Below are 25,709 nucleotides of genomic sequence, written 5' to 3'. Positions count from 1 at the left end.
ATATCGCAGTACCGCTATAAGGAGCTAATCGCTGCCATTACTAGTAAAAAAAAAGAAATAAACAAAAATTCCATAAATATATCCCATAGTTTGTAGATGCTATAACTTTGGCGCTACTTTTGGGATTTTGTTTACCAAAAATATGTAGCAGAATACATATTGGCCTAAACTGATGAAGAAATTTGATTTTTTACATTTTTTTATTGGATGTGTTTTATAGCAGAAAGTAAAAAATATTGTTTTTTTTTTAGCAAAATTGTCGCTCTTTTTTTTTTTGGTTTATAGCGCAAAAAATAAAGAAAACGCAGAGGTGATCAAATACCACCAAAAGAAAGCTCTATTTGTGGGGAAAAATTACATCCATTTTATTTGGGAACAGTGTTGCACAACTCTGCAATTGTCAGTTAAAGTAATGCAGTGCCGTATCGCAAAAAGTGGCCTGGTCATGAAGGGGGGGGGGGGGGGGGTAAATCTTCCAGAGGGCAGGTGGTTAAATACGAAAAAAAATTAACAAAGTAAAAAAAAAAAATTATATATATATATATATATATATATATATATATATATATATATATATATATATATTATAATTTATTAAAAAAAGAAAATTCAAGTAATTTAAGTTGCCCCGCACACACCCGCAAAAACAAATCTGTGCCCAGGATCTGCACGTGTTTGTAAACCGCAATCGCACCACGCATGTAGGTTATTTCTGCAAATGTTGGAGCAATAATTCTAGCAGCAGAGCCATTGGCTCGTATGGCCCCCCCCCAATCTATGCGTCTAGCCCCCTAATCTACATTTGGGGCGCCAGACACATGGATTCCAATGGGTTTTTATTTTATTAGAAGCACGTGATTAGAGCCAGAGGCTCTAATAGGCTTCAAAAAAGGGTGGGCTTGGGGCTCAGTGTGACCACCCAGATGTGTAACAATAGCAAATTTTATATTCGCTATTGTCTTCCGGATTCTCCTCCCGGCCAATCAGGAAGCAGGTCCTGAAAATTTGCGATAAACAGCTGCGCAAATATCGTGCAACCTAAAAAATTGCAACAGTGGTCAATTTATTCTCCAGGGCCTCTGCCTTTAGGAAATATACTGTACCCCCCTCCCCCACATGTCTAGTAAAATATGCAGATTTTGACACGAGCAAAAAAATCTTAAAAAAAGTGTGTAATGCGTTCAGCTTCTTTAATATCAGAATGGAGGGGAGCTGGGGTGTAGTGTCACATTTTTCTGCCTATCACAGGATGCTGCGGAAGTGACGTTGCCGCCAGAAATTGAGTACTGCGCATGCGCGATGCGTTCCAAACACTCGCGCCATGCATTCCAACATAGTTTCGGCAATACAGTTAAGCGAAACCATCACATAATGTTACGGAAGTGATGTTACACACAACACAAACACTGGGTCGTACGTTACAACACTAATACTTGCCTTGTTACCTAGTAGGTTTTGCATTGCTGGGACTTGTAGTGCCTATCCTGAGCTACATGCTTCAATGTTCAGTGTCATCCTTATCCCCGAGCTTCAATTTTCAGTGTCCTCATCCCTATCCCCGAGCTTCAATGTTCAGTGTCCTCATCCCTATCCCCGAGCTTCAATGTTCAGTGTCCTCATCCCTATCCCCGAGCTTCAATGTTCAGTGTCCTCATCCTTATCCCCGAGCTTCAATGTTCAGTGTCCTCATCCTTATCCCCCGAGCTTCAATGTTCAGTGTCCTCATCCTTATCCCCGAGCTTCAATGTTCAGTGTCCTCATCCTTATCCCCGAGCTTCAATGTTCAGTGTCCTCATCCTTATCCCCCGAGCTTCAATGTTCAGTGTCCTCATCCTTATCCCCGAGCTTCAATGTTCAGTGTCCTCATCCCTATCCGCAAGCTTCAATGTTCAGTGTCCTCATCCTTATCCCCGAGCATCCTATCCGAAGCATGTAGCTCAGGATAGGCACTACAAGTCCCAGCAATGCAAAACCTACTAGGTAATAAGGGAAGTATTAGTGTTGTAACGTACGGCCCAGTGTTTGTGTTGTGTGTAACATCACTTCCATAACAGCCTCTGGTGAGCTCATAGTGTAAGCCTCCTAGAAGCGAATGGGGCGGGGCTGACAACTAGTTTCAAAGCAGCCAGTGCATGATAGCTCTGCGTGGCTTGAGCCACAGCTCCGCCCCTACCCCGGCTTTGCTCATGCGCAGTACAGCTGTCCCGTGAGAAGGGCGGGGCTGTTTATACAGAGCTGTCGCCTGTCGCTGTGTTTTGGGGAGGAGTCTAGGAGTCCGCAGACATGCTGAGATTACCGGCCGGGGATGTGGAGGAGATGCGGGTGATCGGGAACGGGGGGTTCGGTCTGGTGTACAGAGCACGGAGCAGGAAGCTGGGGATGGAGGTGGCGGTGAAGATTCTGAATCGGGAGAGCTGGTGAGAGACATGTCATCGTACCGATCGTTCTACAGACCATCCGATGTGTCCTCCTCATCCCTGGATTACAATGGAGGTCTGATCATTGGTGACCCCATAACCCTATCACCACGTCCCATCGATTATTACAAGTCATTCTGATCGATCCAGAACAGAATATCTGATCATAGGAAACTAGATCGATCAATATGATTGGTAACGGTGGCTGTACACACTTTAATCAATCATCAATTCCGTTTCCGATCGATCTCTTCCAATAGCAGTAATTTACCTTTAGTGCACAACCCGTTTGAGCGACATGCCACACACAGAGGGGAGGGGATTCCGAGCAATCGTTATGATATGATTGTCATTTACCATTGTTTGTCATTGATCGTATCTCTATTTCCTCCATGTGATCTCATCATCTGATCAATCAAAGCCCCATCGTATTTATCAGTACAGGATCTCAGTGCTGGTGATTAAGGACGGGCGCCGGTGTTGTTCGCACAGCCCACATGCAGAGCCTGCCAGGAAGTCGGCGCTGCGCTAATCACAGCTGCAGAGATTGGGAAATCTCGCTGCCTGTGATTAGCGCAGAGCCGACTTCCTGGTGGGCTCTGCATGTGGGCTGTGTGAACAACACTGGCGCCCATCCTTCCTGGTGATCCATGTTAAACGATCGGTAATATTCTACCGCGTCCATTGAATCCAATCTGCACCCGGGTCCATTGAATCCGATCATCTGTACCGGGTCCATTGAATCCGATCATCTGTACCGGGTCCATTGAATCCGATCATCTGTACCGGGTCCATTGAATCCGATCATCTGTACCGGGTCCATTGAATCCGATCATCTGTACCGGGTCCATTGAATCCGAGTTGGATAGAAACATTTGTGGTGCCATTAAAACAAAAACAAAAAAATAATACATGAACACTTTTTTTTTTTTTTTTTTGCAGGTGAAAAAAATGTGCATATATATGTATATATATGTATATATATATATATATATATATATATATATATATATATATATTATAATTTTTTTTTTTTTTTTTCAGCATCGTGTAAAACATGGCACCAGGGATCAGCAGATTGCTGATACAAGGCAGGTTTCCTGCAGATCTGTCAGTATATCTGTGTGCGGTACATTGGCAAGCAGGAATGAACTATCACAGCGCTTCGTGGTACGGTGATAATTCATTGGGCGTTACAAGCTGACAGCCACAAAGAATGTTGGGACTTGTAGTTCATTCATACACAGAGCTGTGCAAATGAATGATGGGGGCACTGTGGGTGGAGCCCTGCACAGCCTCGCTGATTTCAAAAACTGTCAGTACGGGGGCGTTTTTTCTTTTTTTTTCCCCATACTGCTGTCACAGGGAAGGGGATCGGGTGGCAGTTGCAGCATATCGCAGGTTACCGATCATTGGATGTTATGGCTGTTTCCTTTTTTAGGCTTTCCTTCCTTTTTTTTTTTTTTTTACTGTTGATCTGGCCAGTAAGTCTGTTGTCTTTCAAAAGAACAAGCTCTCCAGCAGAATGTATCAGTTTACGTGGATGACACAAACCCCAGGCACCAGGTCGCCATGGCGACAAAAAGTTTTGTGTTGCCGCCTCAAATTTTTCCCACTGCATGTGCCCTCCCACTATGTATCCCGGGCTCCTCTTGCACATCTGCAGGCCTGGGACCGGCATTGCGGGTGCCACCAGGTAGAGGGGGTGAGAGGAGAGCGGATATATGTCCGCTCATCTCCCCTTCTAGTTGTTCAGTTTCCCTCCGCCAACGCTGTCATTGAGGAAAGGAAAGCTGCTAACAATCTTTCCTGTGACAGCAAACATTTACAGTGATTATCAGTGCAGCCCCATTAGTGCCTCTTCATCAACCTATCGGTGCCCATGAACGCAGCCTGTCAGTGCCCATGAACGCAGTCCGCCCCTAGAATTGCCGGAAAGCTCATCATGCAGCCAGAATTTAAAAAAAAACTATACCCCCGAGGAAGCAGTGCCACTGTCTGCCAGATGGCTAGAGAGGCACAGAGGAGCGAGATGGCTGGGAATGGGATGGATCATCAGAGCCATCAGCCTTGCAGGGATGATTTGAGTGACAGGCACTCTCCGGCCACCTCTCCCCCTGTGGAATTTAGCTGAGGGGCGGGGCCATACTTCGCTGCCGCGGGGGACAGACCGTGAAGGAGCTGGAGGCTGCAGAGTTCCCACAGAGGGGAGCAGATTGCAGAGCCATCTTACGATTTCCAACGGCGCCCACACTGACCTGCCTTGTGTGCAGCAGCAGGTCAGTGTGATAATGACAGAGACAGCATAGCAGTGCCAGTTAGTGTGTCTGTGTTGATATAAAAAGAACTTCAACTAGCCATGTGAATGTTCCTTCCTTCTTGCCCTGTGATGTGCCAATTTACCAGGTGGCAAATGCTATTCACTAGTGCACACTGATATCTGGTACATTCAGTGTATAGATATCAGTGTTATATATAGGGAATAGCACTTAGCCCTGGTTCACATTGGAGCAATTTGGCATGTCAAATCACATGGCAAATGATCAGTAATTGCCAGCAATGGCATTCCCCAAATCAGTGCAATGCTGCATTTGTGGCACCACAGCGATTCCCAAAAGTAGTTTCTGTACAACTTTTGCCGACTTCTAGGTGCGATGTCTATAGACATCTGCAGCAACCCACACAGATGTCTCTGAAATCGCTGCCAAAGTCACACTGACATGGGTATGAAATTGTGCGAGTTTAGCTGAACTTGCACAATTTCATTCCCACTGTCAGTGTGAACCTGGGCTAAGTGACATATATTTATATATATATATATATATATATATATATATATATATATATGTGTGTATGTATGTATGTGATCAGAGAGAAGAATGTTCCTTACATTGGTGGTCAGTGGGAAGAATGTTCCTTACATTGGTGGTCAGTGGGAAGAATGTTCCTTACATTGGTGGTCAGTGAGAAGAATGTCCTTTACTTTGGTGATCAGTGGGAACAGGGGCGGACTGACCAGTCGGTCACTGGGGCGCCGCCTGAGGGCTCAAGGCCATTAGGGGTCCGCTCTCGGCCACATGAGAGGCCACTTGAAGCGGCTGTGCCTGTATCACATGCCGTGATCATGCCGATTACAATACTGCTAATGGCGCGCTGCTCCCCGCCAGCCCCTCCTTCCCTTCCGTCCGTCCCAGGTGATGTCACAACGCATACAGTACAAGCACCTGGGACGGACGGGAGGGAAGGAGGAGGGGCCGGCGGGGAGCAGCGCGACATTAGCAGTATTGTAATCGGCATGATCACGGGATGTGATACAGGCACAGCAGAAGAATGGAGGGGCTGGCGGGGAGCTGCGCCGTTAAAAGTATTATCAGCATTCGGTAAGTGATGGGGGGGCCCCCCGGATCCCCACCCCACAGTGTTTCCCTCTGTGAGTGTCTGTGTGTGTGTGTGTCTTCCCCTGTGTGTGTGTGTGTGTGTGTGTCTCCCCCTGTCTGTGTGTCTCCCCCTGTCTGTGTGTCTCCCCGTGTGTGTGTGTGTGTGTCCCTGTGTGCGTGTGTGTGTGTTCTCCCTCCAGTGACCCCCTGTGTGTGTATGTGTATTGCCGCGTACACACTTGGTGACCCCGCCCCCTTACGATGTCACAATCCCCATGTGACATCAACCCATGTGACCAACCCATGTGACATAAAGCCATGTGACACCGCCCCTTGTCCCTATATAAGTGGCCGCGCAGCGCGTCCCTGGCATTGTGGCCAGAGAGAGCGTCGAGTCAACATCTCCAGGAGAAGAAGAAGGAGAAGAAGAAGAAGAACGGAAGGCGGCGGCAACAGAAGACCGGGCCACCGCCTGTAAAAGAGCTATAAGAAGGCGCGGTGGCCCGGCAGAAGAACCGAAGAGGGGGACAAGACCCCCGAAGTCGGAAGAAGAGGCCGGCGGCGAGGAAGAAAGCCGGACTCCTCCGCTAGCAAAAGAGCTACAAGAAGATAGCGGAGGAGTCCGGCGAGAAGACCCCCGAAGGCGGAAGACCCCCGGAGCTGTGCAATAAAGTATTTTATCTCGTGTGTTGTTTTTTTTTTGTACTTTTATTTTACAGGTGAATGGGTAGGGGTACATTGTACCCCATACTCATTCACATAGGGTGGGGGGCCGGTATCCGGGGGCCCCCTTATTAAAGGGGGCTCCCGGATTCCGATAAGCCCCCCGCCCGCAGACCCCGACAACCAACGGCCAGGGTTGTCGGGAAGAGGCCCTTGTCCTCATCAACATGGGGACAAGGTGCTTTGGGGTGGGGGGGCTGCGCGGCCCCCCTTACCCAAGGCACCCCCCATGTTGAGGGCACGCGGCCTGGTACGGCTCAGGAGGGGGGCGCGCGCTCGCCCCCCTTTCCTGGCCGGCCGGGTAGCGTGCTCGGACAAGGGTCTGTTGTGGACTTGGGGGGGGGGGGACCCCCACGCCGATTTTTTTAGGCGTTGGGGGTTCCCCTTTAAGTCCATACCGGGCGGCGGGGCCAGCGACGTCTCCTTCGCGGGCCCCGCCTACCTGGAGACGCGCTCGAAATGAGCGGACTTTCCTCCGCGTGTGTGGGCGAGTCCGTTCACTTCGAAAGTACGGCGGACTTAGTACGCCGTATTAGTCCGCTGAAAAAGTGCCGTGTGTGGGCAAGTAGCCCGTTCGGAAATTCCGACGGACAGTCTGGCGGACGTCCGCCAGACTAAGTACGTCGGACAGACGGCTACGTGTGTACGCGGCTTAAGTTCTCCCTCGTGTGTGTTCTCCCTCCAGTTTCCCCCTGTGTGCTTCCCCTCCCCCCCCCCTTATCTCCCTGTGCAGGTGTGGTGCCCAAGGGGGCCCCATGAGCTTCTATTGCCCGGGGGCCCCATGAGTTGTCAGTCTGCCCCTGGACACTTTACATCTATTTTTTTTTTTCAGCTGCTGTGTATTTGGAAAGGGTCAGGGACTTTCCAACACAAAATGGTGCTTTTTTGGTTCAATAGACTTCAATAGAGAAGTTGAAGAAAAGCATGTAATGTGTTTTTGCAGAAATTTGTGTTTTTTAATCTGCCCAACAAATTGGGCAAAAAAAAAAAAAAACATAAAAAAAAAGCAAAAATGTGAATCACAGCAAAATCACGTGCGCAAAATTCAAAGCGTGCAGCAATAAAACACTGTGCAGAAACAGATCAAATCAAAAGCAAACTGCAAAGGTGTGTAATGAGCATTATGCTGGTCACAATTTTCAGACAAAATTATTCATACAAAAAAACTTTTTACATTTCGCTGAATGAAAGAAAGAATATTGTTTGAAAATGTCACTTGCTTTTAACATTGTTTTAAAATTAATGTAATTTCTGAACGAAAACCACATACACTGTCTAAAAATTCCTTTGAGTTTCCTTTTATTTCTAAATCTTCCCGTCACTGTGGTTGAAAACGAATATCAATTTGACCCCACTAACGATTAGAAAATCGAATGAACGTTCTTAAAATTACATTTTTATTTGAAAGAAGACATTGTTTTTGTATGGCCAGCGCATAATATATTACAGTTCTGTTTGAAAATCTGCAACAGTCCACATTTTTTTTTTATTTTCTTTTTTTTTCTTTTTTTTTCTTTAACCACTTCAATAACAGGCATTTTCACCCCCTTCCTGCCCAGGCCAATTTTGGGTTTTCAGCACTGTCGCATTTTAAATGACAATTGCGTGGTCATGCAACACTGTACCCAAATTACATTTTTATATTTTTTTTCCCCACAAATAGAGCTTTCTTTTGGCGGTATTTGATCATCTCCGCGGTTTTTATTTTTTGCGCTATAAACAAAAAATAGTGACAAGTTTGAGAAAAAACACAATTTTTTATTTTTTGCTATAATAAATATCCCTATTTTTTTCTCCGTTTAGGCCGATCTGGAAACTTGGCATATGTAGCTTGCCTGTGCGCCTTTGTTGATACAGTATATTTGCCATGTCAGGTTAAAAAAGGGAAGCAAAATGATCATGTTCCATGCGGTTACTCAACAGGAAGATCGCCATGAATGACCTTTCTGTTATTTGTGTGGTCTTCCTTTTTTTTTCTCTTTTGTGGAAATGCTTTACAGAGAACAGTGAACAATTAATATCGCCATGAGTTTTTAGATGAGCCCAGCCTATGTACCAAGAGCAGCAGTAAACACTCACTTTACGTTAAGGTCTATTCACATATGGGGTGGATAAACAGATGTGTGGTCTGTGTTTTTGCTACCCACTTGACCTACCAAATGTAAAATAAATATATGTACAGTGGGGATCGAAAGTTTGGGCACCCCAGGTAAAAATGTGTATTAATGTGCATAACAAAGCCAAGGAAAGATGGAAAAATCTCCAAATGGCATCAAATTACAGATTAGACATTCTTATAATATGTAAAAAAAAGTTCGATTTTATTTCCATCATTTACACTTTCAAAATTACAGAAAACAAAAAAATGGCGTCTGCAAAGGTTTGGGCACCCTGCAGAATTTATAGCATGCACTGCCCCCTTTGCAAAGCTGAGACCTGCCAGTGTCATGGATTGTTCTCAATCATCATCTGGGAAGACCAGGTGATGTCAATCTCAAAGGTTTTAAATGGCCAGACTCATCTGACCTTGCCCCAACAATCAGCACTAGGGATGAGCTTCGTGTTCGAGTCGAACGTACGTTCGACTCGAACATTGGCTGTTCGGGCGTTCGGCGAAATCCGAACTCTTGGTCCGTTCGCGTCAAAATTCGTATGGCGTGCGTGGACCACAATGCACTGCGATGGCGCAGTGCATTGCTGGCTCATGATTGGCCAAGCATGCACTGTGACCCCGCATGCTTGGGCAGTCGCAGCGCCAGCAGCAAGGAGAGCCATGATTGGCCACAGGCATCCTGCCTGTGGCCAATCATAGCTCAGGCTGTGTAGTGCACGCCCCACACTATATAAGGCCGCCTTTGAGGCGGCCTCGTGTAGTGTGTTGGCATCTGAAGCAGTGGGTGTTCTGTGTACCTTCAACACAGTTACACACCAATCGTTTTTGGCTGATTTCCTATCTTGCTCTTGTGTAGTGGTTATTGTCTGTGCCCTGACCGCAGTATACACCACTATATTCACCTCACCTATATAGCTAGTGCAGTGCTCGACAAAACCCGGTCGCCAGGTCGCATTGGCGACTAGAATCAGCGACCTTGCGCCTGGGGCAGCATAGCTGGGGGTATCCCGTCTCCGTGGACCCCCCCCGCGCGATCGCGTCGGGCCGCGCGATCGCGTCGGGCCGCGCCGCAGGCGGCCGGTAATTGAGCCCCCGGCTTTGAGGCCTTCTGTGATCCTATGGTTCCTTCTGGAATCTGGCGCCCGTGGTGGTGGTGGCCGTTGGAATTACAACCAACAATGCTAATGGGCCAGTCTTTCTCCATCCCTTTACTTAGAACCCCTAAACAAAAAAAAAAAAAATATATATATTTTTTTTTTATTATTTATTCTAACACCCTAGAGAGTAAAATGGTGGTCGTTGCAATACTGTCTGTCACACCATATTTGCACAGCGGACTTACAAGCGCACTTTTTTGGGGGAAAAATTTTTTATTTAATAAAAAAAAAAAGACAACAGTAAAGTTAGCCCAATTTTTTTTTTTTTTATATTGTGAAAGATAATGTTACGCCGAGTAAATCGATACCCAACATGTCACGCTTCAAAATTGGGCCCGCTCATGGAATGGCGACAAACTTTTACCCTTTAAAATCTCCATAGGCGACGTTTAAAAAATTCTTCAGGTTGCACGTTTTGAGTTACAGAGGAGGTCTGGGGCTAGAATTATTGCTCTTACTCTACCGATCGCAGCGATACCTCACATGTGTGGTTTGAACACCGCTTTCATATATGCGTTCGCTTCTGCACGCAAGCTTGGCAAGACAGGGCGCATTTAAAACAATTTTTTTTTCTTATTTTAACTTTTATTTTTATTTTTTTCACTGTTCTTTTAAAAAAAAAATGTGTGTCACTTTTATTCCTATTACAAGGAGTGTAAAAATCCCTTGTAATAGAAAAAAGCATGACAGGTCCTCTTATATATATGAGATCTGGGGTCAGAGAGACCTCACATCTCATATTTACACTAAAATGCAATTTAAAAATGTCCCTCTAAGAGCTATGGGCAATGACTTGGAGACAGGTGGGGGGCTGGGGGCTATCTTCCCCTCACTCGTCTCCATGTCAGGCCAGGGACAGGTCCAGTTTGCCGTCACGGACCTGGCTCCTAACTTTTTTAGCTGGCTCCTAGATTCCAAGCAAATTTGTCAACCCCTGAGCTAGTGATCTATCTTTAATAATAGAGCTTGCAGTCAGTAGTGTTAGGAGATAGTGCGTGCTGTCTGCGTGCTCTGTACCCAGTACATACCGCTATAATCCACCTACATAGCTGTTCTCTATTTGAGCCCAATTGCCATCTGCAGGAGTTATTGGAAGTTGTGTGTGCTTCCAGCACAGCACAGTATACATCTGTATATACCCCTTTAACTCTGCTGTTTTCTGGTTATTGTCTGCGTGCCCTGACCGCAGTATACACCGTGATATTCACCTCACCTATATAGCTAGTGATCTAGCTTTAATAATAGAGCTTGCAGTCAGTAGTGTCAGGAGATAGTGCGTGCTGTCTGCGTGCTCTGTACCCAGTACATACCGCTATAATCCACCTACATAGCTGTTCTCTATTTGGGCCCAATTGTCATCTGCAGGAGTTATTGGAAGTTGTGTGTGCTTCCAGCACAGCACAGTATACATCTGTATATACCCCTTTAACTCTGCTGTTTTCTGGTTATTGTCTGCGTGCCCTGACCGCAGTATACACCGTGATATTCACCTCACCTATATAGCTAGTGATCTAGCTTTAATAATAGAGCTTGCAGTCAGTAGTGTCAGGAGATAGTGCGTGCTGTCTGCGTGCTCTGTACCCAGTACATACCGCTATAATCCACCTACATAGCTGTTCTCTATTTGGGCCCAATTGTCATCTGCAGGAGTTATTGGAAGTTGTGTGTGCTTCCAGCACAGCACAGTATACATCTGTATATACCCCTTTAACTCTGCTGTTTTCTGGTTATTGTCTGCGTGCCCTGACCGCAGTTTACACCGTGATATTCACCTCACCTATATAGCTAGTGATCTAGCTTTAATAATAGAGCTTGCAGTCAGTAGTGTCAGGAGATAGTGCATGCTGTCTGCGTGCTCTGTACCCAGTACATACCGCTATAATCCACCTACATAGCTGTTCTCTATTTGGGCCCAATTGCCATCTGCAGGAGTTATTGGAAGTTGTGTGTGCTTCCAGCACAGCACAGTATACATCTGTATATACCCGTTTATCTCTGCTGTTGTATAAAAAAGGCATCTGCAGGAGTTAGTGGGTGTTGTGTGCCTCCAGCACAATATAAACTACCCAACTACTGTTTTACCCAACTCCCTTCATGCCATTACCATGTCTGGAAGGCCAGCAAGGAGAGGCAGACAGGCGCGAGCCGATAAAAGAGGGCAAGCAGGATCTGTGTCTAGAGACAACAGTGCTGGTCGTGGACGCGGTGCATTGTCATCAGCACGTGGCCATGGGACATGCTTGTCCTTCTTTTCTGCAGCTGGACATGTTGAACCGCAACATGCCAACGACTTGGTAGAGTGGATGACCAAGCCCTCTTCATCCTCCTCATCCTCTCTCACCCAGTCTCAGGGTAGTAGCAAAGCAGCTGCCAACACATCGTCTTCCCTCCTCTCAATGTCATCATCAGTGACTCCTTCCCTAGACCCACCACGTCCTCCTGAGGAGTCTCCTGAACTCTTTGAGCACAGTGTTGGGTACATGCTCCAGGAGGATGCCCAGTGTTTGGTGGGCTCTGATGATGACACTCAGCTAGAGGAAGGCAGTAGCGTGAGCGCAGAGAGAGGGGATGCTCAAGAAGGACAGCAATCTGGCAGTCATGTTCCACAAGCTGCAGCATACTGCCAGGTTTGCTACAGCGATGAAGAGGGAGGGGATGATGAGGGCACTGACTCCACGTGGGTGCCTGGGAGGAGGAGGAGGCACATGTCCAATGAGGCAGGATGCCCTCCGGGGGCCAGCTTAGGGGCAGCACACCGACTGAATCACACCGCAGAGCTCCGCCTGCGCAGAGCGCTTCCTCTGCGCGTTATTCTAAAAGTTCTTTGGTGTGGGCCTTTTTTGAGACGAGTGCATCAGATCGCACCGCTACTATTTGCAACATATGTCTCAAGCGTATCTCACGTGGCCAAAACATCAGCCGCTTGGGCACCACATGCTTGACGAGACATATGTTGACCTGCAGCGCAGCTCGTTGGCAAGCGTACCTCAAAGACCCACACCAAAGAACAAAGCGGACCTCTCCTTGCCCCTTATCATCTGGCATCTCCAACCCCACTAGACCTTCAGTCCTCTCTGAAACCTGCTCTGAGAGGAATGAAGGTGTAGAATTAGGTGTGTCACAGCCAAGTGCTTCCGGGAACTCTGCTAGTGGTACATCCACATCCGATTATAGCAGGCAAATGTCCCTGCCCCAGCTGCTGGACCGGCGGAAGAAGTTTACTCCCAGCCATCCACATGCCCAGCGGTTGAATGCTAACTTGGCTAAATTGCTAGCACTTCAACTGCTGCCTTTTCAGTTGGTAGACTCGGCCCCCTTCCGTGAGTTTGTACAATGTGCGGTTCCTCAGTGGCAGGTCCCCAAGCGCCACTTTTTCTCACGGAAGGCGATTCCGGCTCTCTACCGGCATGTGGAAGGCAATGTCCTTGCCTCGCTGGACAGGGCGGTCAGCGGTAAGGTGCATATTACCGCTGACTCATGGTCCAGCAGGCATGGACAGGGACGTTACCTGTCTTTCACGGCCCATTGGGTCACTCTTCTGGCTGCTGGGAAGGATGCAGGACAAGGTGCAGTAGTGTTGGAGGTTGTTCCGCCACCACGCCTCCAAAATGCTACTATTGGTTGAGACACACCTCTCTCCTCCAGTGCTCTGTCCTCAGAACCAGCGGTGCTCCGTAGGCGTTGCAGGGGCTACGCAAGTACGCAGGCAAAACGATGCCATGCCGTGCTTGCGCTGGTTTGTTTGGGGGACAGGAGCCACACTGGGGCGGATGTTTTGTCAGCTCTGCAGGGGCAGGCCGAGAGGTGGTTGATGCCACGCCAGCTTAAGCCAGGAATGGTGGTTTGCGACAATGGCACCAACCTCCTCTCCGCCCTCCGACAGGGACAACTGACCCATGTGCCCTGTGTAGCTCACGTCCTTAACCTGGTGGTGCAGCGGTTCTTGGGCAGGTACCCCGGCTTACATGATGTCCTGAAGCAGGCCAGGAAAGTCTGTGTGCATTTCCGCCGATCATTTAATGCCTGTGCTCGGCTGGCTGAGCTCCAAAAGGAGTTGAACCTGCCCAAGAACCGCCTTGTATGTGACATGCCCACCAGATGGAACTCAACATTGGCCATGCTGCAGCGGCTGCACACGCAGCAGAGGGCCATCAATGAGTACCTGTACGACTACGGCACCAGGACAGGGTCAGGGGAGCTTGGTTTTTTCTCACCACGCCAGTGGGGCATGATCAGGGATGCATGCACTGTCCTGTCACCGTTTGAGGAGGCCATAAGGATGGTGAGCAGTGACAGTGCATGCATCAGTGACACTGTACCTCTTGTCCACCTCTTGGAGCATACGCTGCGTGGAATAATGGACAGGGCACTTGAGGCAGAACAGAGGCAGGAAGAGGAGGACTTCCTTGCCTCTCAAGGCCCCCTTTATCCAGACAGTGTTCCTGCTGTGCCACCCATCACACAGGAAGAGGAAGAGGAGGAGGAGGAGGATGATTGTGTCAGCATGGAGGTGGAGGCTGGCACTCAGCATCAGCAGCAGCAGTCTTATAGGGATGATTTACAGTCCCAAGAAACACGTGGACTTGTACGTGGCTGGGAGGAGGTAGCTGCGGATCATGTTGTCCTTAGTGACCCAGAGGACTCCGGACCGAATGCCTCAGCTAACCTACGCTGCATGCCCTGATCCTGCAAAGCCTGCGGAAGGATCCTCGTATTCTTCGGATCAAGGAGAGGGACCATTACTGGCTGGCCACTCTCCTTGATCCACGGTACAAGGGTAAGGTTGCCGACCTTATCTTGCCATCGCAGAGGGAGCAGAGGATGAGACATCTCCGGGAGGCCTTGCAGAAAGCTCTGTGCAACGCGTTCCCAGAGACTGGGAGGTCACAAACTCCTGGTCCTGGACAACGTGTTGCTGAGGCATCAGTCAGAAGGAGCGGTGGAGAAGGTGGCCGTCTGACTGATGCTTTCAGACAATTTTTTAGTCCGCAGCCCCAAGGTATGATTGGTTCCAGCACCCATCGCCAGCGTCTAATTTACATGGTGCAGGAATACCTAGGGGCAAGGTCAGACTTGGACACCTTTCCCACCGAAAATCCTCTGGCTTACTGGGTCTTGAGGATGGATCACTGGCCAGAGCTTGCACAGTATGCAATTGAGCTACTGGCCTGTCCTGCATCCAGCGTTCTTTCGGAACGCACCTTCAGTGCTGCTGGTGGCTTTGTTACCGATCACAGGGTGCGCCTGTCCACCGAATCAGTTGATCGACTGACCTTCATCAAGATGAATCAGTCTTGGATCACCCACAGCTACCAAGCACCTGAAGCTGATGTAACCGAATAATTTTTTTTGAAATATCACATCCCTTCAAGACTGCCTATGCTGATGCTGAGTGACTGTCCTGTTATGTTGATTGTCTATCCTCTTCCTCCTCCGCTGATATGTTGGAAGAACATTTTTGGTTCTGGGTGATGCCAGCAGCCCAATTTTTCTGCCCCTGTTTAACAGGGGCGTTTAAGTACAATTTTTGATGCAATGCTTTGCAGCAGGGCTAATTCCTGCAATAAAACTAGAGTATATGGCAGAGGTTGCAGTGTGATGGCACCAGTGCCTAAGGCCCAATTTTTCTGCCCCTGTTTAACCTCCCTGGCGGTATGATTCAGTCTGGAATAAGGTGCTGAAAGCGGTACAATTATTTTGCATGGAAATCTGGCTTTTATTTTGTAGTCCTGTAATTCTTAGGAATAACGCTCTGAAATCTCTTCAAACCAGAGTCTAGCGGACATCCCGGGTATGATAAAGTTTATAATATAATAAAGAATAATAAAAATTATTCAATAATGTAATCAAATCCAAAAAAAAATGAAAAAGGGACATGTTTTGGTTGCTATGGACAATCTCCAAATTCCAAGCAGTAAAAAACAGTATTTATAATATAAAAGTGCATGCAGGGCATTGCACAAACCACTAGGGACAAAAGGAGTGTGTATTTTTTACTACAGCACTGTAATCTGTAAGATTACAGTGCTGTGTGTGTTTTGTGTCTTTTTACATTTTTGAATTTGCCGCCGTTCTCCGCTCCCGTGCGTCGTAACGTCGCAGGGAACGGAGCTCGGCGGCATTCGGCACTGTGAATCGAGCGCAGGACGGCTCGATCACACAGCGCGGCGGACATCGCTGGATCCAGGGGACAAGGTAAGTAACGTTACCTGTGTCCTCCCCTGCATCGAGCGGTGCAAGCCCGAGTCGGGATTACCGCTAAGGAGGTTAACAGGGGCGTTTAAGTACAATTTTTGATGCAATGCTTTGCAGCAGGGCTAATTCCTGCAATAAAACTAGAGTATATGGCAGAGGTTGCAGTGTGATGGCACCAGTGCCTAAGGCCCAATTTTTCTGCCCCTGTTTAACAGGGACATGTAATTACAATTCTTGATATAATATTTCACAGGAGGGCCCCTTCCTGTGCCCACCCAGAGTAACGGTGAGGACTTATAGTGTTGTGGCACCAGCACCACAACCACCAAAGGTCAATTTTTCTACCACTGTTCAACAATGGCATGTAATTAAAATTCTTGATATAATCGTTCACAGCAGGGCGCTCCAGCGCCCACCAAGAGTCACTTTGAGGGCTTACAATGTTGTGGCAAAACCAACACCTTGTTCCGCCATTTCTGCAGAGCATATAGCCCCTACTTTCAAACATCCAACTTACAAACATCTCCTACTTGCAAACGCAAGGAGACAGCAGAAAGTGAGATGAAAAAAGATGGACGACAAAACAAATTATACAGGGGTGATAACCCTTCCCTATGTTTTCCAAAAAGCTTAAAAATAGTTTTTTTGACTGGAGCTACACTTTAAAAATGTACCAGTTGAAAATTACAAACAGATTCAACTTAACACAACAAACCTACACAGTCCCTGTCTTGTTTGCACCGCCTGTATACTGCTGTTCTGAGTATATAGGGCCTGGGGGCCACACGCATTTCCTTTTTTTAATATGGGTACAGGGTTCCCCTTAATATGCGTACAAGACCCAAATAGGCTGGTAATGGGCAGGGAGGGCTACCCATGCCATTTTTCTGAATGATTTTCAACCATATTGCAGGAACCAGATATAACATTAAAACCGCAAGCAGTTTTAAATGGTGTTATTTCCGTTTAATGTCATTTTGTGCAGGGACTGTTCTAAACACGGGAAACACGTGGCACTTCACAGGCATACTACAGACACCCCCCAGGCACCATATTTAAAGGAATATTTCACTTTTTTTTTCACTTTAATCGTCATTAAAATCAGTGCTCCCGCCAAAACGGCCGTTTTTAAAACTTTATTTTGCATTGACCCATGTCCCCTGAGGCAGGAGTCAGGTCCCCAAACCCTTTTTAGGACAATATCTTGCATATTAGTCGTTAAAATTAGCACTTTCCATTTCGAACGTTCGAGTCCCATAGACTTCAATGGGGTTCTAACGTTCGTAACGAACGCGGGGTCCGTTCGAAAGTTCTGGTGCGAACCGAACCGGGGGGTGGTCGGCTCATCCCTAATCAGCACCATGGGTTCTTCTAAGCAGTTGCCTAGAAAACTGAAACTGAAAATAGTTGACACTCACAAAGCTGGAGAAGGTTATAAGAAGACAGCAAAGCGATTTTTCAGATGTCAATATCCTCTGTTCAGAATGTAATTAAGAAATGGCAGTCATCAGGAACAGTGGAAGTTAAAGCAAGATCTGGAAGACCAAGAAAAATATCAGACAGAAAAGCTTGCAGAATTGTGAGAAAAGCAATTCAAAACCCACGATCCCTCCAGAAAGATCTGGGAGACACTGAAGTTGTGGTACACTATTCCACTATAAAGAGCTACTTGTACAAATATGGTTTTCATGGAAGAGTCATCAGAGGAAAACCTCTTCTACATCCTCACCACAAAAGTCAGCATTTGAACTTTGCAAATGAACATATAGACAAGCCTGAGGCATTTTGGAAACAATTTTGGAAACAAGTTCTGTGGACCGATGAGGTTAAAATATAACTTTTTGGCCAGAATGAGCAAAGGTACGTTTGGAGAAGAAAGGGCACAGAATTGAATGAAAAGAACCTCTGTCCAACTGTTAAGCATGGGGGTGTATCAATCATCCTTTGGGGTTGTATTGCAACCAGTGGCACAGGGAAAATTTCACGAGTAGAAGGAAAATGGATTCAATAAAATTTTAGCAAATTTTGGATGGTAACTTGATGCCATCTGTGAAAAAGCTGAAGTTAAAGAGAGGATGGCTTCTACAAATGGATAATGATCCTAAACACACCTCAAAATCCACGGGGGATTACATCAAGAGGCGTAAACTGAAGGTTTTGCCATGGCCTTCACAATCTCCTGACATCAACATTATTGGAAATCTATGGATAGACCTTAAAAGAGCAGTGCGTGACAGACAGCCCAGAAATCTCAAAGAACTGGAACACTTTTGTAAGGAAGAATGGGCAAAGATACCTCAAACAAGAATTGAAAGACTCTTGGCTGGCTACAAAAAGCGTTTACAAGCTGTGATACTTGCCAAAGGGGGCAGTACAAGATATTAACTCTGCAGGGTGCCCAAACTTTTGCAGACGCCATTTTTTTGTTTTCTGTAATTTTGAAAGTGTAAATGATGGAAATAAAATCTAACTTTTTTGACATATTATAAGAATGTCTAATCTGTAATTTGATGCCATTTGGAGATTTTTCCATCTTTCCTTGGCTTCGTTATGCACAATAATACACATTTTTACCTGGGGTGCCCAAACTTTCGATCCCCACTGTATATGTGTGTGTGTGTGTGTGTGTGTATGTGTGTGTATATATATATATATATATATATATATATATATATATATATATATGTGTTCCCTTGAGATAGGAGGTATTGTATGGATAAGATGGAAAGTAGCTGGGGAGGGTAAAGGTCCATGGTAAGATCATGAGCTACTTTTGAACCTAATTGTATGTTGGCATTGACAGTGGGAAAATGGGCTCGACAATGGGGGAGTGTGCCCCGAAACACAACCTACTTACTACACACAACCTGAAAGTAGGCAAGCAATCTGCTTTTTAAGAAAAAAAAAATGTTTTACTGTACTAGGTCAGTATACTATACTACTTTGGTGGAGTTCTCCCCATTTTTCAAAGAATCTTTAAGACCATGGTATTGCCATCCAAAGATTTATTGTATATCAGTGCTTCGTTTCAATTACTGATGCCCAGTTATACTGTAATTATATTCTGTAGCTGCCTTTTTTTTTTTTTTTATTTCCCTTGAAATATTCAGATCTTGGGGAACCTCTGCTAAAATAAATTAATTGGGGGGTCATACATTGGTGGCCAGTAGGAAGAACGCCCCTCTTACAGTGACAGAAGGCCACCCTTACATTAGTTAGCAGTGGAAAGACTTGCCCCCCATACATTGGTGGTTAAAAAGCCACCCTTACGGACAGCTAAAAAAAAGTCATGTCTGCCAAGTGGCATTGGCCCTCTGTAGACACCATCAGATGGGAGGTCTATAGCCACAGCTCAAGGAACCCCCTTGCAACCTCTGGAACAGTCTTTCTCAACCTTTTTCACGTTGATGACCCCTTAAGATTAACCTTATAGTGAGGGGAACCCCTGCTAATAATTACTAAATCTACAGCCCTTGGCACATTATCATGATGGTTAGTGAGAAGAATGCTCTATACCAGGGGTCGTCAAACTATCCAAACAAAGGGCTAGTTTATTGTCCTTCAAATGTTAGGGGAACCAGACTGTGGCCAGTGGGAGTAGAGAATGTCCTGCTGTCAGTTGGAGTAAACATCTTTCTATGGGGAGGAATTGTGCTCTATCATTGGTATCAGTGGGAGGAATAGTGCCCCATCTTTCCAGGAGGAGGGATGGTACTCTATTGTTAGTGTCAGTGGGAGGAATAGTTTTCCCACCTTTAGTGCACTGTTAGTGCCCCATTGTAGAATAGAAAAATGCATATGGATCAATTGTGGGCATAAAATTGGGTATCTGGATTGTACGATTATTTTTTATTTTATTTATTTGTTTTCAAGGTTGAACTGGATGGACTTGTGTCTTTTTTCAACCTGACTAACTATGTAACTATGTAACTATATCCAAGAGTCTAAAGGGCTGCACACCCCAAGCAACTATGCCCCACTGTTGCTGACAGTAGAGAGGGGGGGGGGGGGAGGAAGGAGAGTAATGTCCTAAGAGATGAATAAAAGCAAACAGAGGGCCACTGTTTGGAGACCACCGCTCTACACATTTGTGGTCATTGTGAGGAAGTCACCCTTATACATACAGTGGTGTGAAAAAGTGTTTGCCCCCTTCCTCATTTCCTGTTCCTTTGCATGTTTGTCACACTTAAGTGTTTCGGAACATCAAACCAATTTAAACAATAGTCAAGGACAACACAAGTAAACACAAAATGCAATTTGTAAATGAAGATGTTTATTATTAAAGGTGAAAAAAAATCCAAACCATCATGGCCCTGTGTGAAAAAGTGATTGCCCCCTAAACCTAATAACTGGTTGGGCCACCCTTAGCAGCAACAACTGCAACCAAGCGTTTGCGATAACGTGCAATGAGGCTTTTACAGCGTCCTGGAGGAATTTTGGCCCACTCATCTTTGCAGAATTGTCCTAATTCAGTTACATTAGAGGGTTTTCGAGCATGAACGGCCTTTTTAAGGTCATACCACAACATCTCAATAGGATTCAGGTCAGGACTTTGGCTAGGCCACTCCAAAGTCTTCATTTTGTTTTTCTTCAGCCATTCGGTGGTGGACTTGCTGGTGTGTTTAGGATCATTGTCCTGCTGCAGAACCCAAGCTTGAGTACACGAACAGATGGTCGGACATTCTCCTTCAGGATCTCTTGGTAGACAGCAGAATTCATAGTTCCTTTTATCACGGCAAGTCTTCCAGGTCCTGAAGCAGCAAAACAGCCCCAGACCATCACACTACCACCACCATATTTTACTGTTGGTATAATGTTCTTTTTATGAAATGCAGTGTTCCCTCTACGCCAGATATACTTGGACACACACCTTCCAAAGAGTTCCACTTTTGTCTCATCGGTCCACAGAATGTTGTCCCAAAAGTCTTGGGGATCATCAAGATGTGTTGTGGAGAAATTGAGACGAGCTTTGATGTTCTTTTTGCTCAGCAGTGGTTTTCTCCTTGGAACTCTGCCATGCAGGCCATTTTTGCCCAGTCTTTTCCTGATGGTGGAGGCATGAACGCTGACCTTAACTGAGGCAAGTGAGGCCTGCAGTTCCTTGGACGTTGTTGTGGGGTCTTTTGTGACCTCTTAGATGAGTCGTCGCTGCGCTCTTGGGGTCATTTTGGGCGGCCGGCCACTCCTGGGAAGGTTCACCACTGTTCCATGTCTTCGCCATTTGTGGATAATGGCTCTCACTGTGGTTCGCTGGATTCCCAAAGCTTTGGAAATGGCTTTATAACCCTTTCCAGACTGATAGATCTCAATTACTTTCTTTCTCAATTGTTCCTGAATTTCTTTGGGTCTCGGCATGATGTGTAGCTTTTAAGGATCTTCTGGTGGACCTTACTGTGTCAAGCAGCTCCTATTTAAGTGATGCCTTGATTGTGAACAGGTGTGGCAATAATCAGGCCTGGGTGTGGCTAGAGAAATTGAACTCAGGTGTGGACAACCACAGTTATAGTATGTTTTAACAAGGGGGGCAATCACTTTTTCACACAGGGCCATGATGGTTTGGATTTTTTTTCACCTTTAATAATAAACACCTTCATTTACAAATTGCATTTTGTGTTTACTTGTGTTGTCCTTGACTATTGTTTAAATTGGTTTGATGTTCCGAAACACTTAAGTGTGACAAACATGCAAAGGAACAGGAAATGAGGAAGGGGGCAAATACTTTTTCACACCACTGTAGGTAACCATGGTCAATGGTGTCTGAGAGGCAGAAACTTCTGCTTGCTGAAATAACCCCTTGCAACACCTGAAGGGACTCTAATTGATTGAAAAGGCTGCTCTGGAGGAATCTGGAATTATGCAGGCACCATCAGATGGGAGTTCAGTCAGCCATGACTCAACAAACCCCTAGCAGCCTCTGGTGGACCCTCAGGGTTCCACAGAACTCTGGTGACTATGCAGGTACCTTTTAGATAGGAGGTCAATCAGCCATGGCTTACAGAAACCAGAACTATGCAGGCACCATTGGATGGGAGGATAATCGGCCACCGTTCAAGGAACACCTTAGCACCCTCCAGAGGAACTTTAGGGTTCCATGAAACCCTGGCTGAGAATGGCTGCTTTAAGTATTCCATAGATTGTTTGTTTGATTTATTTGGTTGAGTAGTTTATGGGCAGTATTGTTTGTGTTTTATCAATTTATGGAATTGATACATTATACTTTTTCTTTTAGTAGTTTAAGTGCCGAGTTTTCCAGTCTTATGAAAGAAAAAGACATGATGATGAAAGCAAATTCAACATATGTTCTTCGTGTTCTCGCCTTATATGAAAATGAGGATAAAGGGCACATTGAGTATGGATTGGTGATGGAGTATATGCCACATGGTTCTCTCCACTCTCTTTTCAACACATTTAATAAGAAGGATGTCCTCGTCCCATGGCCTCTGAGATTTCAGATACTTCACCAGGTGGCTGTAGCAATGAATTTTCTTCATGGTCTCAATCCAGCTATAATTCACCAAGATCTCAAGCCCCAGAATGTCCTGTTACGGAAGGATTTAGATGTTCAGGTTAGTTGCATAGACTGTTAATTATATGTTGGATATGTTTTGCCCCACTTTCCTGTTACCATGCCCCGTTGAGCGGTGCGAAACCCATCAGGGAGGATGTGGCTGGAGCAACGCTGGCTGAGGCCACATTCATCTACAAACTGGGGTGGTGAGCAGCGCCTTCTCTTCTCTTTGATAACGCTCTTACTTCTGAATGGTATACTGATGCCAGCTCTGTGCACTGCAACCGGCGGGGAGATCTCTGTCTCAGCTTAGAGTGGCACTGCAAGTTTAATTTGGATAACTATATGTTGGAGATGTTATCATGACCAATATGCAAATAAAACTGAACGCGTCTGTTGCAGATATTAACGCATAGCATAACATCCATCCATAAGATGTCACCAGGTGCATTAAGAATGTGAAAGGTTGAAATTAAAAGCAAAGGTCCATTTAGAGAAAAATTATTCCAATATACAGTTGCCAGCATAGTATAACTTCCATCCATAAGGTATCACCAGGTGCATAAGGACAACTCCACACGTGAGACTTCACCCAAACAATGCACTCACCAGATAAAGGAAATAAATAAGCATCAATCTTTAGTACTCTGTACTCAATCCTCTTCGGCAAATGCTCACCAACCAGGAGCCCAAGAAGATTTATATAGTGTAGTATTTATTGAATTTAAAATTTGCAGCAGCATTAAAGTCACCTTGCCTCAGGCATTCCCTTGATAACGCGCGTGGCACAAAACACATCGGGAGAGGCCTATTTGCTGACGTCTCACTGCCTCTTCCATGTGTTTGGAACAGTGGCTAACAATGTAAGTGCACTCATTTATGTTTTATAATGTTTTAATACTGCTGCCAATTTTAAAGTCAATAAATTCTACACTATATAAATCTTCTTGGGCTCCTGGTTGGTGAGCTTTTTACCAAGTGTGGCGTTCTGGATATTATCCCCCAACTTATGGCATTTGCCAAAAAGGACTGAGCCCTAATTACCGATTTGATGCTCATTTCTTTTATCTGGTGAGTGCATTGTTTGGGTGAAGGCTCACGTGTGGAGTTGTCCTTTTGCACCTGGTGATACCTTATGGTTGGATTTTATGTTATGCTGGCAACTGTATATTGGAAGAATTTTTCTCTATATGGATTTTTGCTTTTATTTACAATCTTTCACATTCTTTATACACCTGGTGACCTCTTATGGACAACTTTGGTATGGGTACATTCTGCCTGCCCATGCATGGTTGAAATCTTGGCCAGTTGCTGCTGAACCAACTACTACAGAGATTTTCAGCTTTCTTAGCAACAAGCTAGACCAGGGATCTTCAAACTACGGCCCTCCAGCTGTTGTGAAACTACACATCCCATTTGTAAAACTGACATTCACAGACATGACTAGGCATGATGGGAATTGTAGTTTCTGAACTACTGGAGGGCCATAGTTTGAAAACCCATGAGCTAGACCAGGAATCTCCACATTTTCTAAACAAAGGGCCAGTTTACAGTCCTTCAGACTTTACCACCTACAAATGGTGGCTGTCCCGAATAAGCAACCCCCTGTGGTCAGTGTACAGAAGGGAAGCTGCTCATATAGGACCTAGAAGATTGAGTTAATCACTGTAGTAACACTGACTACTACAGTAATTATCAGCTCTTCCAGTGGCCCCTGGTCATTTGACAGGCATGCACTCTCCTCCTGCTACTAATTATAGCAATGTAACACCAATATAATCCAGTATATCATTACTCACTATTTGGAGAATAAGGTTTTTTTGATTCTAGGTCAACCTTTTTCTCCTACAGGAACCCTTTAAATAATTTTTACATCTCAGGGAACCCCTGCTAAAACCAATCCATTGGGAGTAGGTGGGGAAAACAGCCACTTACATTGGTGGCCATTGGAAAGAGAGCCCCTTGTATAGTGGTGGCCAGAATGCCACCCTTTAGGCAGACAAAAACATCATTGGTGTCCTGTAGTTGGTGCTGCCAAGTGGCTTTGACCCCAAAACTATCTATACACCATCACATTTGAGATCAATTAGCCACAGGTCTAGAGAAACCTAGGGCTCTATGAAACCCTAGTTGAGAACGGCTGTTCTATGTCTTATTTAAAGGTGTTCTCCTTGTAAATTGTAGTTCTTGAATTCATTTCTATTAAGCTGCTTGTTGAGCTTTTTATGCTGTGTGAACTCTGCTTGCCCTGACCTAAGCTTCAGCTAAAACTGTCTCCCTCCTGCGCCTTTGTTCTTGTGGTAACATCTAACCATTGAGTACCTCAACACTAACCTTTGGCTTCGCTCTATCTGTGTTTGACTACTTGGCAGCTCATCTGACTGGGTAGTTTAATCCTTGGATTGACCTCAGAGCTTTCATGCTTTCCTCTCTGGCACCGTCCCCTCTGCGGACTCTTCTCTGTTTATCAGGGTACAGTCACTCCGTTCAAGTTAGTAAACCACTGAATGAGAACCTTTCCCTTGTAATTATGTTCAGAATGTCTTCCTGTATGCTTGGACCTTGTTAGCTATTTTTTTTTTTCTTATCTCTACTTCTTGTGATTTCTAAGGTCATAACTAATCTTCTTGGACTTTCTAAAACACAATTCCCTTAAAATTTTAGCTAACCGATTTTGGCCTTGCCAGAAATGAAACTTCTGCTTCGATCAGTATGGCTGGGACAGTTTCCTACATGCCTCCAGAGTCATTTGTATGCCTTGAATACAAGCCAACTAAAGAGTTTGATGTATACAGGTAAGTTTTGTAAAGAATTATACTAAACCTTAGAGCAGGGGTCTCCAAACTTTTGAAACAAAAAGGGCCAGTTTACTGCTTTTCAAAATTTAGAGGGACTGGACTGTGGTCAGTGGGCGTAAACAGTACCATAGGCTTAGTGGTCATTGGGAGTAAAAAAAATTACATCATTGGCGTCAGTGGGAATAATAGTGCCCCATCATGGGTGTTTGTGTGAGAATTGTTTCCCCATCTCTGGTGTTGGTGGGAGGAATCTTACCCCATCTGCCCCAAGAGCTGGATAATGGCAAACAAAGGGCCACGGGCCTCAGTTTCGGAGACCTCTGCCTTAGAGTCATGTTGTGCTTCTAGATGTAAGCATGTGTGTATTTTCTGCACAGAACACATGTTCTTGTTGGAAAAGCAAACAGAAGATCCTGTGTAA

At 45.6% G+C, this 25,709-nt stretch overlaps 1 protein-coding gene across 3 annotated transcripts in view; it reads left to right on the top strand.

The window, feature by feature from the left end:
- The first annotated feature begins 2,212 nt into the window (after positions 1 to 2,212).
- LOC143943380 (ankyrin repeat and protein kinase domain-containing protein 1-like) overlaps positions 2,213 to 25,709 on the top strand; it is a 44,936-nt gene continuing 21,439 nt past the window's right edge. Inside the window, exons 1-3 of one of the 3 annotated variants that reach the window (XM_077465110.1) lie at positions 2,213 to 2,417; positions 22,215 to 22,548; positions 25,155 to 25,285. In XM_077465110.1, coding sequence (XP_077321236.1) covers positions 2,284 to 2,417; positions 22,215 to 22,548; positions 25,155 to 25,285 — 599 coding nt within the window. In that variant the 5' untranslated portion in view covers positions 2,213 to 2,283. Of the gene's footprint in view, positions 2,494 to 22,211; positions 22,549 to 25,154; positions 25,286 to 25,709 lie in introns of all 3 variants that reach the window. The other 2 variants (XM_077465109.1, XM_077465111.1) reach the window with 2 other exon arrangements.

The sequence above is a fragment of the Lithobates pipiens genome, unplaced genomic scaffold (genome assembly GCF_037356315.1).
Source record: "Lithobates pipiens isolate NorthernLeopardFrog02 unplaced genomic scaffold, aLitPip1_a1.2 Scaffold_30, whole genome shotgun sequence".
In the NCBI taxonomy this organism is placed as follows: domain Eukaryota; kingdom Metazoa; phylum Chordata; class Amphibia; order Anura; family Ranidae; genus Lithobates; species Lithobates pipiens.
The sequence above is the reverse complement of the archived record's forward strand: the minus strand, read 5'-3'. Positions and strand labels throughout refer to the sequence as shown.